General features: G+C 38.9%; 1 protein-coding gene and 1 pseudogene across 2 annotated transcripts in view; both read right to left on the bottom strand.

Annotated features, from left to right (window-relative positions):
• Nucleotides 1-19108, bottom strand: part of STXBP5 (syntaxin binding protein 5 (tomosyn)) — a 209563-nt gene that overhangs the window by 18812 nt on the left and 171643 nt on the right. For both annotated transcript variants that reach the window (XM_006872055.1, XM_006872056.1), the window contains 3 exons: nt 14854-15093; nt 13599-13968; nt 13147-13312 (listed from right to left, as the gene is read on the bottom strand). In XM_006872055.1, the coding sequence (XP_006872117.1) occupies nt 13147-13312; nt 13599-13968; nt 14854-15093 (776 nt within the window). The remainder of the gene's footprint in view (nt 1-13146; nt 13313-13598; nt 13969-14853; nt 15094-19108) is intronic.
• LOC102813209 lies at nt 2222-8741 on the bottom strand (annotated as a pseudogene).

The following is a 19108-nucleotide window of genomic DNA, read 5'->3' as shown; positions in this document are numbered from 1 at the left end:
TTTCTTGTAGGCGTGTGGATATTATTGTATCACAGGTAGCACTGTACTTCAAGATAGATCTGAAATGTTCTTTTTGACTATGAATGTGATGTCACTCACTCATCTTCAATTTGTCATTCCCGGCATAGTAAATCACGTGGCCTAAACCAGTCCATTCCAGGTCACTAATGCCTAGGATATTGATCAGTATGCATTCCATTTCATTCTGACGACTTCCAACTTTCCTAGATTCAGACTTTGTGATTCATGTTCAAATATTAATGATGTTTGCAACTGTTTCTCCTCATTCTCAGTTGTATTCCATCAGCACATGAAGGTTCTGAAAGGTGTATTTCACTTGCATCATCATGGTCAACTCTACTTTGAAGAGGAAGCTCTTCACCAGTCATATTTTGAGTGCCTTCCAACCTGAGGGGCTCATCTTCTAGCACTACATCTGGCAATGTTCCACTGCTATTCATAAAGTTTTCATCTTCTGGCACCATGTCTGACAATGAAGATCTGCAGCTATCCACACAGTTTTCAGTGACTAACCATTCAGAAGTACTCTGCCTCTCTTTCTTCCTAGTCTCTCTTCTATGGCGGCATTTGACAATGGCCACCAATACTTTGCTGGGAGTCCAGATGTGGCACTGTAGGATAAGCACTGGACCTCCAGCTTGGTTTGAGCAGTAAGTTCGACCACCAAACTTACCAGCTACTCCTTGGAAACCCTATTCAGGGTCGTTATGAGTCAGAACAGACTCCACGGCACTTAAAAGACTTGAAATACTGATGAAGTTTAAAAACTACAGCCTTTAGTAGGAGTTGCACCCAAAGTAATAAAAATAAAAATCTTAACCACTGGAGCAATAAATAACATCCATATAAATGGAGAAAAGGTTGAAGTTGTCATAGACTTCATTTTGCTCTAATCAACCATCAATATTCATGGAAGCAGCAGTCACAAAATCAAACTGTATTAGACAAATCTAGTGCACAAAACCTTTTAAAGTGTTGAAGAGCAAAGATGTCTGAGGACTGAAGTGCACCTGACCCAAGCCATGGTATTGTTAATAACCTCATATGGATGTGAAAGCATTTCCTTACATGACTGTGCTCAAGGGTGCCCTACTGGGGACTCCTGGGGGACCTTCTGTGAATCTCTCTCCTCTCTAGCACTCTGTTCAAAGAACTCTGACTGACTAGCTTGGCCCAGACTCTGTTCCATATTTTCAACTTAGAAAGTCCATCTGGTTCCGCCTCATTTCCTTCTCCCTGTGCCATGTCCTAAAATCTCTGTCAAAGCATTCAAGTTGGTGCCATTATCAGGGTTGCCTCCTTTGTTTTCTGTCTCTCAGGGATTACTTTTTTCTTTTTTTGGGGGGAGGGGGGCCTGTTTCAAGAAGGCGGTTCATCCAGCCCCAGTTGAAATGCCATTAATTTCATAGGTATATTCGTTCTGTTGAAGCTAAGTGAATGTCCAGCATTAAGGAATATTGTGGAAAGTAAAGATAGTATTTAAAGTTCATGGTATTTTTTTATTCAACACAGTTTGAATAATAATAGCACGGAATTAGAGATAGGTTCTGGACACAGACACACTACTCTTGAGGTGAGTCTGACTCACTGAGGTCTCACAGGCAGAGTAGCATTGCTCCCTAGGGTTTCCAAGAAAGGAGCTCTGGTAGCGTGGTGGTTATGAGTCAGGCTACTAATCTCAAGGTCAACAGTTCAAAACTACCAGCCGTTCCGTGGGAGAAAGATGAGGATTTCTGCTCCTATAAAGGTTTACAGCCTCAGAAACGCTATGCAGGGTCACTATGAGTCGGAACTGACTCCACGGCACACCACCAATCTTTACAGAAGCATACTGCTACGTCTTTCTCTGGAAACACAATGATAAATTAAATGCCAAGATTACCCAAAAGAAAATTCTATCACAAAGTCCTTGAACAAAGAAGGCATTTTTTCATTTATCTCTGTATCAAGAAGATGCATAGCAGATATCTTCAAACAAACTGGGCTTAGTATTAAAGGGCCATCCATTTGAACATAAATAGATGAAGTTTACTGCAACTTGTATTCATTTTTATTAAGAAATAATAAAAGGGAAAAAAAAAGAACAATGTTTACAATGAATTGATCTAATAAAAGTAATGAATGAAATTTATAATTCTGAATATATTAATCTAAGGCATTTCAGATTAAAGTGAGTTAAGAACATTTTCAATTATCCATATTACTTCTTAAAATAAGATTTTACTAGTAAAAACAAACACCAAAGAAAAATTTTAAAGTTTAACTTTCCTATAAAAAGCAGTATTTTAACTCAGAACCTTAGAAATTTTAGAAAAAAAAAAAAAAATCATCCAAATGTAAATTGGGGCATTGAAATCTAAACATCATATATGTGATGTTGTAGGTGATGCTGAATGGTGCAAACATTTAAGTACTCCACTACTAGCTGACAAGTTGGCAAAGGTGCCTTGGAAAACAGGCCCGGGAAGAATCTACTTTAGAAAGAGCACAGTCCTAAAAATCCAGTGGCGCACCGTTCTGCTCTCACACATAGGTGGTGGCTATTGTCAGAATCCGCTTCACGCCGAACAGCACTAACAACAACTTTGCTTTACATTCATTATTATGCAGGACTGTTCTTGGGTGTGGCGCTGTAGGATATACACTGGACTGCTAATTGCAAGGGTGCCAGTTCAAACCCACCAGCTGCCCCACAGAAACCCTGCACAGGGTTGCTGAGTCAGAACTGACTGTGGTACTTAACAACACAACAAAGTATAGGTATAATTTACTGAAATTATACCACCACCAGACATTTACTGAGCACACACGCTATACCAAGCTGTATGTAAAGTACTTTATGTATGCTGGTTTATGTTGCCCTCTTCAGACATATTAAGTAACTTTCAAATGATGTAATTAGCAAGGTTTGGACTTGAACAGTCTTTGTGACTTTAAAGCTCAAGTTCTAAAAATAAGCTACAATATTAAATTACATACAAATAAAAGGGGGCTAAATAATTACAAAAAATTTCACCATGTAGTCCTTTTTGACATTAGTTTCTTCTAAATATCAAATGTCAGTAACAGCATTTTTATTTTAGAATGTGAAGCTAAGATGTTAATTACTAACACATATACATACATGCAAGTACATCAGCTCTCAATTATTAAAGGCATGAGTATTGATTTAAAGAAGCTGTATTCTCTCACATACATAAAATTTAAAAAACTATTTAGAGGAAAAACTTCATAATCTTCTATTTTTTCTTATATTCATATATATCCTTATGAATACAGAATATCTGAAAAAGAGATTGTGCCATTTGCCCTAAAATGGGTTTAATTACTTTTATATGAACAGACTGCATTAAATCCACCACTCATCTGTCAGTTTATAATACTAGGATGGCTTTTATGTTGCTGTAATGAGGAAAGTTATGCCACGGGTATTTGAAATATCAGTACACCTATCCAGACTAAGACAGACTAGGATGGAGAGGTGGGCTACTTCTGAAGGTTTAGCCACTGAAAATCTTATGAATAGCAGCAGGTCATAGGTGGATATAGTGCTGGGAGATGAGTCTCTCAGGTTGGAAGGCACTCAAATATGGCTGAGAAAGAGCTGCCTCCTCATAGTAGAGTTGACCAGGACAACACAAATGGAGTAAAGTTCTCAGGACCTTCATTTGCAGATGGGGCACAACTCAAAATGAGGAGAAACAGCTGCAAATATCCATTAAAAATCAGAATATTGAATGTATGAAGTACAAATCTAGGAAATTGGAAGTTGTCAAAATGAAATGGAACAGCATGTAAAGATCGACATCTTAAGCATTAGTGAGCTGAAATGGCCTGGTACTGGTCATTTGGAATCTGACAATCATATGGTTTCCTGTGTTGGGAATGACAAATTCAAGAGGAATGGCTTAGCATTCATTGTCAAAAAAAGAACATTTTAAGATCTATCTTAAAGTACAGTGTTGTTTGTGATAGGACAATACCCATACTTCACCTAAAAGGAAGACCAGTTAATACCACTATTGTACAAATGTATGCACCAACCTCTAAAGCCAATGATGATGAAATTCAAGAATTCTACTAAGTCCAGATGTGGGGTGTGGGTTAATGTGCTGGGATGCAAGGTCGGTTTGAGCCACAAGTTTGGTGTTTGAAGCTCAACAGTGGCTCCTTAGAAACCCTACACAGGGTCACTATGAATCAGAATCGACTTGACAGCACTTAACAATAACAAACCAAGTTCTTCAGTCTGAAATTGATTATTGCTAATTACTGGTGATTGGAATGCAAAGGTTGGAAACAGAGAAAGGATCAGTAGTTGGAAAACATGGCCTTGATGGTATGAAATGATGCTGGAGACTGCAGAATAGAATTTTGAAAGATCAATGACTCATTCATTGCAAATAACTTTTTTAACAACATAAAACAAGACTATACAAATGGACCTTCCCAGATGGGATACACAGGAATCAAACTGACTACATCTGCGGGAAGACAGTGGAAAAGCTCAATGTTGGCTGCCATCAAATCAGCCCTGACTCAGAGTGCACAACAGAATGAAACACTGCCTGGTCCCATGCCATCCTCACAATCATTGTTAACCTTGAGACCACTGCTGTTGCCACTGTGACAATCCATCTCATTGGGAATCTGCCTCTTTTTCACTGACGCTCCACCTTATCTTCAGGGACTGGTCCTTCCTGAGAACACGTCTGGAGTATGAGAGACAAGATCTCACCATCCTGGCCTCTAAGGAGGATTCTAGCTGTACGTCTTCCAATACAGATTTGCTTGTTCTCCAGTAATCCATGGTACTTTTAGTACTTTTCCCAATATAACTTTAGTGCATCAATTCTTCTATGATCTTCCTTATTACTGTCCAACTTTCACACATGTGAAGCTATCAAAAATGCCACAGCTTAGATCAGGCACACCTTAGTCCTCAAACGGACATCTTTGTTGTTGAGCACATTAAAGTGGTCTTATACAGCAGATTCGCCTAATGCAATATGTCATTTGATTTCTTGGCTGCTCCATGAGAGTCAATAGTGGAGCCAAACAAAATGAACTCTTTTGACAATTTCAATGTTTTCGCCATTTTTCATGATGTTCTGTATTGGTCCTGTGGTTCTGCAGGTTAATGAGCTGGACTGCAAGGTTGGTTTGAACCACAAGGTCGGCAGTTCAAGCTTACCAGCTGCTCCTTGGAAATGTTAGATAGGGTCTCTATGAGTTGGAACTGACTAGAAGGCACTTAACAACAAAAACAACCATTTATTGGACCAGTGGTGGTTACTTTTGTTTTTGTTTACAATGAGGTGTAACCCATAGTGAACATGATGATATTTAATCTTCACTGGTAAGGAGTTTAGCCTGACCTTGTGGTTCAAACCAACCTTGCAATCCAGCACATTAACCTCTTACCTTTCAGCTGGCAAAGTTGTATTACCTGCATACTGCAGATTGTTAGTAAGTATTCCTCAGATTCGGATGCCATGTTCTTCTTCATATAATCCAGCTTCTGGAATTATTCGCTGAGTATACAGACTGAATAAATGTGGTGAAAGACTACAACCCTGGCATACACCTTTCCTCATTTTAAACCATTCAGTGTCCCCTTGTCCTGTTCAAAAGACAGCCTCTTGTATGTATAGGTTCCTCATGAGCACAATTCAATGTTCTGGTCTACTCATTCTCTGCAATGCTATCCATAGCTTGTCATGATCCATACATTCCTAAGCCTTTGTTTGTTTGTTTTCTAAAATGAGACATAGACAATTTTATTCAAATTTCCCAAAATGTATACTTAATTGGTTGTTTTTAAAATATATGTCATATTTTACACAATGCTTTTATTTCTAAACTTTTCTTTTAGTTTATTTCATCATTTTTAAAACACTTCTTCAGTAGAACCTGGATCTTGAGCTGCCCAGTTAGGAGCCTACCATTATGATTAAGTTTCTTCTCAAGATTCATGGTCAACAACTGGTTTCTAAAACAAAGGAGTTTTTGTCTTTTCAGTCAGTTGCTGATAGGGTGAGACTGCACTGTTACCCATAACCACAGAACCTATTTTAGAATCAATCTTGGCATCTAGTCTTGCATTTCTAATCAAATTCACAATCCACCTTTTAGCTTTTTCTGGACTCATCATATTAGATTAACATCTCTGCCAACATATTAATGCTGATACGCTGATGGATGCAACAAAAAGTCTCAAATATAAAGACACAGACATTTTCAATGAAATCCTCAAGACAAGCCACCAAGAAGTCACTGACAGAACTGATTCACATTCCCTGAGCAGGTACAACGCTGTCTGTGACAGGATAATATCTATGTGCCTACAGAGAAAACACTAAAGACTAAAGACCAGAAGAGTTGTGGGATGACATTAAGAACATCATACATGAAGAAAGCAAAAAGTCATAAAGAAAGCAAGAAAGGAGGAAAAGGTCAAAATGGATGTCAGAATAGACACTGAAACTTGGCCCTCCAGCATAGAAATGAGTATGTAAAAGAGCTGAACAAAAAATGTGAAAGATCAGCTCAAGAAGATAAAGCCAAATATTACAACAAAATGTGCAAAGATCTGGAGTCAGAAAACCAAAAAGGAAGAACACACTCAGCATTTCTCAAGCTGAGGGAACTGAAGAAAAAATTCAAGCCTTGACTTTCATTATTGAAGGATATCATTGCTGATGTCCAATGGCTCTTGGATGAAAGCAGAGAATATCAGAAAGATATTTACCTGTGCTTTATTGACTATTCAAAGGCTTTTAATTGTGTGGATCATAACAAGCTATGGACAATATTGCAAAGTATGCATAAACCGGAACACTTAATGGTGCTCATGAGGAATCTGGACCTGGATCAAGAGGCAGTTGTTTGAACAGAATATGGGAACACTGTGTGGTTTAAAATTAAGAAAGGTGTGCAGCAGGGTTGTATTCTTTCACCATACTTATTCAACCTGTATGCTGAGCAAATCATCCAAGAAGCTGGGTTATAGGAAGAAAAACATGGCATCAGGATTGGAGGGAGACTCATTAACAACCTGCGATATGCAGATTAAACACACTTGCTTGCTGAAAGTGAAGAAAACTTAAAATATTTACTGATGAAGATCAAAGCGCACAGCCTTCCGTAAGGATTGCATCTCAATGTAAAGAAAACAAAAATCCTCACCACTGGACCAATAAACAACATTCTTATCTACGGAGCAAAGATTGAAGTTGCCAAGAAATCAAACGACGTATTCCATCAGGCAAATCTGTTGCACAAGAACTTTTTAAAGTGTTGAAGAGCAAAGATGTCAGCTTGAAGACTAAGGTGCGACTGACCCATGCCATGGTATTTTCAATAACCTCATATGCATGCGAAAGCTGGATGGTGAATAAGGAAGACTGTGGAAGAATTGATGCTTTTGAGTTATGGTATTGGAGAAGGATATTAAAAATACCACAGACGGCCAAAATAACAAACCAATCCAACACAGATTGGATTAAGGTACAGCCTGAATACTCCTTGGATGCCAGGATGGCTAAACTTCATCTATCATATTTTGGATATATTATCAGGAGAGACCAGTCACTGGAAGATACTACGTTTGGTAAACTGGAGGGTCGGGTTAAAAGAAGACGACCCCGAACGAGATGGATTAGCATGGTGGCCGCAGCAATGGGCACAGGCTTAGCGGCAAATGTGATGTTGGTGTGGCAGTGTTTTGTTCAGTTGGGCATAGAGTCGCTAAGAGTCGGGGTTGACTTGATGGCACCTGACAACAACAACAACAACAACAAAAAGACTGCTGTTTAGGTCTTTTAGCACTTGCCAGCATTTTTTAACGTTTTTCTTGTAATAGATGTAGTCCAATAGTGGAGAATATGTGGACATATCATCTGAATGGCATTAAGTGGTTGGTAAAGGAAGAGATCAATAATGTTATTGTGCCCTCTGGAGTGGTGTAAGAAAACAAAGAGAGACTAGTCAGCGAGACGTGTTTGCGGCTGAAGAGACTAGAGTGGGAAGCCTACATAATTATCATCTCTTTTAACCGTGTAAGGTCTTCCATTGCTGCATCCCAATTCTGCATTAAGATTTCAGAGGCCAGTTTCCCCCACAAACACACTCAAAGCATTGTAGTCCATTGCTGGAACCGTCACTCTAAAAACCTAAAGCTGCTTCTCAGTGATACCCCCACTCACACTGGAATTCTGCATAGCTGTAGAGAGTGTCTAGATATTCCTATCTAATCCATGCATGTCCACCAGGTAGTCAGCTAACATCCTATCTAAATCATGCATGTCCACCAGGTAGTCAGCTACTATCCTATCTAAATCATGCATGTCCACCAGGTAGTCAGCTACTATCCTATCTAGATCAGACATGTCCACCAGGTAGTCAGCTACCATCCGACCATCCTTGGATGACTGCATGCGCCATGTAGTTTCTGGATCTTCAAACATCTTCACAAGTGCTTCTGTTTCTGCCTGAAGTTGTTTTAGTTGTGCAACAACTGTGGTTCCTTTTTCTCTCAAAATATTAGGAATATCATCAGAATATTTTGATGCATCCACATCACTTAGATGATCTAATTTCAATTGCAATAATTCTTTTTAATTATATATCTCCTTTACTGAGAGAAACTCAAGGAGCAGAAAGACTAGATGCGAATTCAGAAAATTTGCAATGCGAGTAGTCAAATCATAATCTGCCATCTTGCCAAGGGGGGGAAAAAAGTCCAAAGCCTTTGCACAGTCACTAAAGCACAGGTAAACATCTTTCTGGTATTCTCTGCTTTCAGTCAAGATCCATCTGACATCAGCAATGATATCTCTTGTTCTATATCCTTCTCTGAATCCAGCTTGAACGTATGGCAGGTTCCCTGTCAATGTACTGTTGCAGTTGTTTTTTAATGATCTTGAGCAAAATTTTACCTGCATATGACACTGATATTGTCTGATGATTTCCGCATTCCACTGGGTCATGACTCTTTAGAAGGGACACAAACACGGATATCTTCCAATCAGGTGGCCAGGCAGCTGTTTTCCAAATTTCTTGACATTGATGGTTGAGTGCCTCCAGTGGCTTAGCAGTTTGTTAAAAGATTTCAATTTGTATTCTACTAATTCTCGGAGCCTTGTTCTTTGCTATTGTCTTCAGTGTATCTTGAATTTCTTCCTTGGATTTATATGCTATCCCTGGACATGGTTGAATATCATTCCTTGTTTTTGTTACAATGATTCTGTGTATTGTTTCCATCTTCTTTTGATACTTTCTGCATCATTCAATATTTTGCCTGTGTTGTTGTTGTTAAGTGCTGTCCAGTCAGTTACAATTCATAGCGACCCTGTATATGGTTTCCAAGGAGCATCTGGTGAGTCTGAACTGCCACCTTGTGGTTCAAATCAACCTAGTGATTCAGTGTTTTATTCCATCAGAACTCATTGAATCCTTCAATATTGCAAGTCGGGTTTTGCAATTTTTATTCATTTATTTTCAAGTATTGAACAATATTTAGCGCACCTTTCTCTTTTGGTTTTCTAGTTCAAAATCATCAGTCAAAATAAGGATTGGGGCTGACTGTGCAACACACAATCATTGCAACATAAGCAAGTTCAAGCTGAAGCCGAACAAAATTAAAAAGTCCACAAGAGCCAAACTATGGCTAGAACATCTCCCACCTAAATTTAGAGACCACCTCAAGAACAAAGTTGATCATTAGACACCAATGGCTAAAGATCATAAGAGCTGTGGGATGACATCAGAACATATTAGAAGAAAGCACAAAGTCATTAAAAAGACATGAAAGAGAAGACCCAAATGGCTGTCAAAAGAGACTCTGAAACTTGCTCTCCAGTGTAGAGATGTTAAAGTGAATGGAAGAAATGCTGATGAGCTGAGCAGAATATTTCAAAGGGCAGCTTGAGAAGACAAAATCAAGTATTATAATGAAATGTAAAAAGACCTGGGATTAGAAAACCAAAAAACAAGAAAACGCTCAGCATTTCTCAAGCTGAAAGAACTGAAGAAAAATTAAAGTCTCAATCTACTATATTCAAGGATTCTAAGAGCGAAATACTGAATGATGCAGAAAGAATCAACAGAAAATGGAAGGTATTCACAGAGACACTGTGCCAAAAAGAATGGTCGATGTTCAGTCATTTCAAGAGGAAGCATATGATCATGAACTGATGGTATTGAAGGAAGATCAAGCTGCACGGAAGACACTGGTGAAAATCAAGGCTCCAGGAATCGACAGAATACAAACTGAAATCTTTTAACAAACTGATAAAGCAGTAGAGATGCTCACTCATTTATGCTAGGAATCTGGAAGACAGCTACCTGGCCAACATATTGGAAGAGATCCAGATTTGCTCCCATTCCAAATAGAGACGGTCCAATAGGATGCAGAAACCATTCAACAATATTATTATCACATGCAAGTAAAATTTTGCTGAAGGTAATTCAAAATAGCTGCAACAGTACTTTGACCGGAACTGTCAAAAATTCAAGCCAGATTCAGAAGAGGATGTAGAATGAGGGATTGACGACATTATTACTGATCTTGGCTGCAAGCACAGAATACCAGAAAGATAGTCACTTGTGTTTTACTGACCATGCAAAGGCTTTCAGCTGTGTGGAGCATAAAAAGTGATGAACAGCATTTGGGAGAATGGGTTTTCCAGAACACTTAATTGTGGTTATGAGGAACCTGTATACAGACCAAGAGGCAGTAGTTCGAACAGAACAAGTGGACATTGAATGGCTTAAAATCAGGAAAAGTGTACCCCAGGATTGTAGTCTTTCACCATACTTAATCCAATATATATGCTGAATAAATCAACCAAGAAGCTAGATTGTATGAAGAAGAATGTGGCATTAGGTTCGGAGGAAGGCTTACTAACAACCTATAATATGCAGATGATAAAACCTTGCTGTCTGGAAGCATGGAAAAGCACTTAAAGCAATTACTGATGAACATCAAAGACCACAGTCTTCAATATGGATTGCACTTCTAAGTAAAGAAAAAATCCTCACAACTGGACCAACAAATAACATCATGATACATAGAAGAAGATTCAAGTTGTCAACAACTTCATTTTACTTGGATCTATCATCAACACTCACGGAAGCATCGGTCGTGAAATCAAATGGTGTATTGCATTAGGCACATCTGCACAAGACCTCTTTAGAGTGTGCAAGAGTAACAATATCCATTTGTGTAGTAAGGTGGGCCTGTCTCAACCCATGGTATTTTAATAGCCTCATATGCATGTCAGAGTTGGGTAATGAATAAGGAAGAGAGAAGGAATGATGCATTTGAGTTAAGGGGTTAGAAAAAAAATAGTGAAATATCATGGACTGTCAGAAGAACGACAAAATCTGCTCTGGAAGAAGTATAGCCAGAATGCTCTTTAGAAGCCAGGATGGAGAGAATTTATCTTGCATATTTCAGACACATTATCAGGATGGACCAGTCCCTGGAGAAGGACATCATGTTTCATAAAACAAAGGGTCAGCAATAAAGAGGAAAAGCAACAATGAGATGTACTGGTATATTGGCAGAAGCAATGGATGGACTCACATGTAAAAACAAATGTGAGGCTGGTATAGGACTGGGCCTACAAAACTGACTGTTTTGTTCTGCTGTGCATAGGGTCGCTATGAGTCAGAACCAGCTCGATGGTACCTAACAACAACTGTTTCAAATATTTAAAATAATTTAAAATAATTAAATATTTTAATTGTTTAAATGTTTAAAATAATTTTAGCATGTATACATCCTTTTAGAAAAACAAAACAAGAAAATATGTTGCCATCAAGTCAATTCTAACTCACTGTGACCCTTCAGAACTTAATAGTACCATAGAGTTTCCAATGCTGACTTATTAACAGATCGGTTTAAAGCCAGCAGCCACTCCACAGGAAAACTACGCAACCATCGGCCTCGGTGTAGATGACTGCCTTGGAAGCCTTGTGAAGTCATTCTACTCTGTTCTGTAGGGTGGGTAGGAGTCAGATTCCACTCAACAGCAATGGGTTTTATCTTTATTTAAGTTTGGTGGATTTGAACTGCTGACCTTTTTGGTAGCACCTGAGGGTGTTTAATCTTTGTACCACCTGGGGTTCTTCACTGTGGAGAGTGGGTATAAAATGTCTGTGGCAATGTATTATTTCATTGCTATCCATAGAAAGAAAAGAAATGGATTGATAAAATCAAGTCCCACTTATTACAAGCATCTGATGAAGCACTCTGATAATAAACAGCTCGAATCATGTATTCTACAGTCTCACTAGAAGGTCTTGTATCTTTCCACGGAGTTCTGTAAGCTCCTCGAAATGTGTGCTCCTGTAAGAGTGTTGTTGGTAACAGTTGTCGAGTCAGTTCTGACTCACAGCAACCCTGTACAGGGCTTCTGAGGAGCGGCTGCCTTTGAACTACTGACCTCGCAGTTCAAACTGACCTTGTGGTCTAGAGCTTATCCGAGAGCACCACAAATTCCCATAAATGTATGTTCCTGTATGTGTGAGTGTTCTTGTTGTCGTCTGGTGCTGTAGAGTCGGTGTATGTTCCTAAACATGTCGGTGTACACGCCTATAAATTTAAGTGTACACTCCAGTAATAGTACAATGCTGTGAATGTTCACTACTGTACTTGTAAGTGTACGCTCCTCTAAGCGTACATAACTGTAAATCAGGGTCAGCAGCTCGAAACTATCAGCTGTTCTACGGGAGAAAGATGAGGCTTTCTGCTCTCCTAGATTTATAGCCTCGGAAACCCTGTACTGGGTCGCTATGGGTCAGAACAAACTCCACGGCATATAACCACCACCACCACCACATAAGTCTAAGCGATGAACAGTGTAAGAGAACACTTCAGACTCTATGTATTGCAAGTGTTTTTCAAATGGATGCTAACTGAAGTGTTGGAGGTTTGAACCCAACCAGTGACAACACAGGGGGAAAGTTGTGGTGATGTGTTTCTGTAGATTGTAGCCAAGAAAACCTGATGGTACAGTTCTCTTCTGGACCTGGAGTTGTCATGATGGGGGCTGACTCTGTAGCAGCAAGAGAAGAGTTCACCTCTAAAGAAACGACAACACTAATTTTGTTATTTACCTGAAGATTTTCACAGGTCTCTTGACTGTAAGTCAGTCTCTGGATTTCCGTTGGTGAAACAAGATACAGTGCTTGTCCATTGTTGGTGAAGCAGAATGTTCTGGCTATCCGCATATTGGTAAGTGGCAAGTAATACACATCCAATAGAGGCCTTAAACTTGGCAAACTTGAGAAAGGAAAAAAAAAAAGTTGTTAATGACCACCAAAGCAGGGTTTCATCTCAAACAAAGTATTGTAAAAGGTGAAAATGGAAAAGGGCTTCGAAGACTGACTTCGTTTGTATACCTGAGTAACAGAGGTGAACACTTTAGCAGAGAGAAAATCAAATCTCAGTGTATAAGAAAGTAGCAAGTAAGAGATACTTTTCTTTCAAACCAAGGAAAAAATCTGTGGAATTTTTACTTGAGGCAGGAAATGCTGACTCTGTGTTTATAAAATTATCTGATTCTTACCTAAAAGTCATAATATGTCCGTTGGCACAGAAGCAGGCAAGGCAGATGCTGTTACTCAATGCCACTACATCCCCACGAAGTACAAATGACGTCTCTGTAATGTTTTGCTTATAAGCACAGTTCTGGGTTGGCAGTGAGATGACTTTTGCTTGCTTTTCTGAACAGATCACTGCATACTGGTTTTCGCTGATTTCCTGAGAAGAAGAGGGAGATACCGAGACAGGCCGCCGTTTTTTCAACTTCTCCTTTTCATCTTTGTCTTCAGAAGCATTGTGCTCTCGCCAGGGTTCATAGGCTGCCGGCACTAAGCAGCCGGTGGTATCCAGAAATGCCATTCGCAGGATTGCACCTTTTAACCTCAGTATTGTGCCTAAAATACAGATGCTTAGTCAATAACTGAAATACTTTAATCCACATATTACATGTGTTTATCCCAGCAGCGACAGGTAAATTTTAGATGCTCAAAAGTGCTGGATGCATACTGAACTGAAATTGCATGCTGGCTTGTTGACAGATTCAAGTTTCAAGTTTTGAACCTGGGAGAACATGTCAATACTGCATGCCCAAAGTAGATCCATTCTACTAACAGATATGTCACAATTTACTTAAGCATGATGGCATCTGCAGATATATTTGATTTAGGTGAATAAACAAATGATAAGACATCTTCTCTCCTGTCCAGCAAGTGTCTAACTAAATGAACAGCCTTGCGATATGCTGTCCAATATGGTAGCCACCAGCCATGTGTGGGGACTGACAGGCACCAGCATTGTGGTTTGTCTAAATCTTATTTTTAGCATATGGAGACATTACAGTTTTCTATAGTAAAATATGCTGTTAAGTCACTTTTAAGATTTTAAAGAAGATAATCTATTTTAAGACTATACTCTCAGAGACTAAAAAAAGTTAAATTATTTTAAAATATGTTTTCTACTTTTTTCTCCTCAATATGTACCATCCTCTTGTTTGTGAAACACAGTATCTTGAGGCATTGGATACACATTTTTATAACAATAGTCGTTTTCTCTTTTAATTTTTATATGTACTAATTATTATAGACGTGATCTTAAGAGTTAAAAAATATTAACAATGCACACATAAACAAACAGTATTCTGAAATCTTTTCTCATGTATTACTTCATTAAAACACTATAAACATAAAATGAAATTTTGTTTATGAATCCTTAGCTCAATTCACTGAAGGGACACATGAAGCATTTGCTAGAAGTGCCTGTGCAGCTGGGGGCATACATACCACTTGGAGACACAATAACCGGCTGAAGAAGTCTTTGCTCTCCTCCTGGGGGAAGGCTCAATGCAATGACAAGCACCGTTCCTAACGTAGTACCAACCCATAAGCACGGGGAAGGGGATGAGTCGGCCTTCCGGGTGAACGTTTCACAGAAATGAAGAGCAGAGATTGCTTCTCGAGATTCCTTATCAATGCTGGTTACACTTGAACTTCGTGATCGGCTGAAGGAATTATCTTTTACATCTGAAATAATTTTTTTTTTAATATTGTAAATGAGACTGCTCATGCTATCAAAGATCCCACTTTGGGGAAGGCAAACATGTGTCTAAGTAGTTCATCTGCAAAAAGACAAAATCTAAAGCATAATTTTAATTTCTTTTTAATTGAGAAGAAAATCAATTTACTTAAATGTTTTTTCTTTCTTTTCACTTAAATATAAAATACAAATGGACAAGGTCTCATCCTCAGCACTGAGCTTGGCTCATCAGATGAATTTCTGAACGTGTGAACATCTTGTCTTGGGTGCTGTTCTCTCTGTCAATTTTCCGGATACTTTTCGAATCCTAGCCCTGACCACCTGGTCTTCATGATACTCTGTTCCCTCCCTGGGTAATAGAATTCATGCTGAGGTTGCACTATGAAAGTGTGGGGATTTTTTTTTTTTTTATATTTCAAAAACACATTTAGAAAGGAAGGTTCTACTGCTAAATGCAGAAGCACTTCCTAAAAGCAAGAGGTATAAAGAGAACTTTTGAAAAGTGGGAAATTACCTGTACTCTGATTCTCTCTTAAAGGTTACTATATGATTACCACCCAAATCTGACCATATGAAATTCTGTAATATTAATTAATGAGTCCAAGGGTGGTAGAAATGGCTGGGTGGTTTCAACCCAAGAGTTGTCTTGGGAGACAGAATTGGTGATCTTCCAAAGGGAAAATGGCTTTGGAAACCTGGTGGAGAAGTTCTATTCTGCCACATGGGGCTGTCATGAGTTGAAACTGAATCACTGTCAACCAAGAACAACACGTCAATAAAAATGTAGCTTTCAATTTGCTGAGTGCCATTTTGAGGTAATTACCATTCACCTGAGGAAACTGACACCAAAATGTACAACTGGTACCTGTCTCAGCTCCTACTGCACTTGATACTGGCTCTGTCTGCAAAGAGGGGGATACTTCTAAACCATATAGGTATCTTCCACTTTTCAAAAGTTTGCTTTATGCATCTGTTTGCATTAAAAGAAAAAAAAAATTCAGATGTTCACTTTTAATGGAAAAAAAAAAAAAGAGGCAAAAAGCAAAACCAGCTTTTAGCATTTGTTTAGCAGCAACCCTTTAGAGGTAGTGCAAACTCAGTGAGAGTGGTGCCTTTAACCCTTTAGAGGTAGTGCGAACTCCATGACAGTGATACCTTTAAGGTCCTTCCGCAGGAGCTCTGAGGGGCACCTCAGCATCAAGCTGCCAGAGCTTCCAACTGAGTCTGTAAACACTGTATATTGGTGGGATTTTAGATTCTTTCTGGGTTTTGCTTGGTATGATCTGGTAAGTTATTTTTTCGGTTTAGGAATGCTCCAAAAATTTCCCCACAGAAATGAATGGTAATTGTGTCTTCATTTTACACCACTTCGGCTTATAAAAGGTTTTACAGAAATGCTCTACTTTCAGAAAGTAGGAGAAACATGCACTAACAAATCACAGCTGCCCTGTAAACTACCTTCTCTGTGGCCAATGCCAAATCGCTCTCAAACTTTGGCCTCTTTTTCTCTTAAAGAGTTCCATTTCCATATGCTTTTTGTACTTTTTTCTGTTATATCACACAGCAAACTTAAAAAAATGTCTTCCCTCCAAAGCACTAAATTTCTCTATTTTTTAACGACACCTCTATTCTTTGGAAAAATAGTCACAATGAGTTACAGTTATGAGTCTCCCTCTTACTTTACTAGTACATCTTTTGGGATGCCAAGTTGCATATGTCATTTTATTCTGATGTTCTGTTGCCTTCTGTCTGTTTTCGCCTTCCAGCTACATCACCACACAGTCCCAACTGATCTCCCTACCGCCAGTCTCTCTCTCTCTAAAATCCTGGCCTCAAGTAGTTTCCATGGGGCACAATTATAACCTGTCACCTTAACTTAAACTATTCTCAGTGGCTCCTCTTCTATTTATTTGCATGTTCATAACCTTACTTTATAAGTTACTTATACAGATCTTCCACGAAATAGCACCATCCGATCTTCTCAGCTCTATTCCCCATGCTGCCCTTTCCAGGTCACTGTAACAAATGAACTGGGCCATTGGATATTCTTCAAACACACTCTGCACCTACTATTATTTTTTGCTTTTGATCATGATTTTCTCATTGGTGATCATGCCTTCCCCCTTTAGCTACTACCTATTATGACTATCAGAGCTGTGGTAGCTTAGTGGTTACGAGTTGGGTTGCCAACCTCAAGGTCAGCAGTTCGAAACTACCAGCGGTTCTGCCAGAGAAAGACGAGGCTTTCTGCTCCCTTGGAAACCCTGTGCAGGGTCACTATGAGTTGGAACCGACTCCATGGTACTTAGCAGCACCAACAATTATGACTATACTTATTCTCTACCTCAGATTTGTTTCCATGAAGTGTGTTTCTATACCACTGCGCCTTGTAGAATTGAGCACAGTGCCCTGTATATAGAAGTATTAAACTGATATTTTCTGAAAACAGAGCTACTGTGGAGAGTATCTAATTCAAGTTGGTGTGGCACTGTAGGGTCAGCGCTGGAATTAAAGCCACAGGTCACCCGTTCATACCCACCAGCTGCTCCCTGGATACCCTATGTGTCAGAGCCAACTCCACGGCACTTAAAAACAACAACATTGTAATCTACTTAATTCCCAGCAGCTTCTACTGCTCACATCTGACAAATCGTTTCTCAAATCCCATCCTTTCACTACAATCTAAAATGACTGTTCATAATATTATAAAAAGTAAAAAGAGTAACATTAAAGTTCCTTAAGTCCACTAAATAAAAAAGTGAAACTGAATTCTAGTGTTGCACCAGAAACACAAGTTTTTTATGGTCAAGATTACAGTCACAGAATCTGAAAAAAATCCTTTCCCTAATAACAATATGCAACAGAATTGTGATTCTAGACACAGTGCTTGTGAACCATGAAGCTTCTAGTCATAGGAACAGCACACATCACTTCTCACTTCAGTTTCTAAAACTGCCTTCTTTTATTATAGTTTATAGATTTTGACGTCGTAGAAAAGAAGAACTACTTACTAAAAATAAAGTAATTTTCCATACTGAATGAGTTTTTAATATGATATTGACTTCAAATATATAGTTGCCTATTGTAGTAAAATGACAGAAAATTTAAATTTAAACGAATACATTTAGTGTTAGTTAAAACAGACACAAACCACATGACACATATTTGCAGTTGTGGTGTAGTTGTAAGAATGGAAAATGATGATTACAAGATGCCTTGCAAACATAAATGTCAACGTAAATGACCTGTTAAAATAAAACCCCAACCAAAATGAAAACATTCCTTCTGGTACCTTTTAAAATGACACTAGATGGTTCATTATTATCTATACTTCATTATTAAACACTGTTCATTTGATCTACAATTATATGGCTTCTCAGAAAGAATGAGGCTTCATCAATGTGGGAAAATGCAGAGTCTGAATCATGCTTAAGTGGACAGAGCAAGATGCTTACTCTATCTGCTGAGAATTGTGTGAAAATAAGTGAGCAGATTAACAGACAATAAAATTGAGGCTCAGAGACCTTATCTAAAATGCCCAGGCTGACAGTCAGAAGATGGGAAAGCTAGGGTTTATGCCCATGGGGCGACATTCAAAGCTTTCTATGAGGAGAGTCCAGAGAGATGTGTGGTCTGTGTTATTGCCCATATCCTACAGATTGAAGATCTTGGTTAGTATGAAGCATTCTTTTGATTCTAGACAACTACTTGAGCATGTGAGCTACTGAGCCGATCTAAACTCAGACCAAGCTTGTCCTTAATGCTTCCTTTCAGCTGGTAGCAGTCACAACCTTCACAAGCTCACTGCTTTTGTGTTACTCTCTGGGTGACTTGTGGTTTCTAAGTGCCATCAAGTCGATTCTGACTCATCGAGACCCTATATTGGCTTTCCGAGGAGTGGCTGGTGGGTTTGGACTGCAGACCTTTCAGTCCAGTGCTTATCCTATAAGCACCACACCAGGACTCCTCTGGATGTCTCTCTCTCTCTCTCTCTCTCTCTCT

Source organism: Chrysochloris asiatica, unplaced genomic scaffold (assembly GCF_000296735.1).
Source record: "Chrysochloris asiatica unplaced genomic scaffold, ChrAsi1.0 scaffold00182, whole genome shotgun sequence".
NCBI lineage: Eukaryota > Metazoa > Chordata > Mammalia > Afrosoricida > Chrysochloridae > Chrysochloris > Chrysochloris asiatica.
Note: the sequence above shows the minus strand (reverse complement) of the source record. Positions and strands in the feature narration are given on the sequence as shown.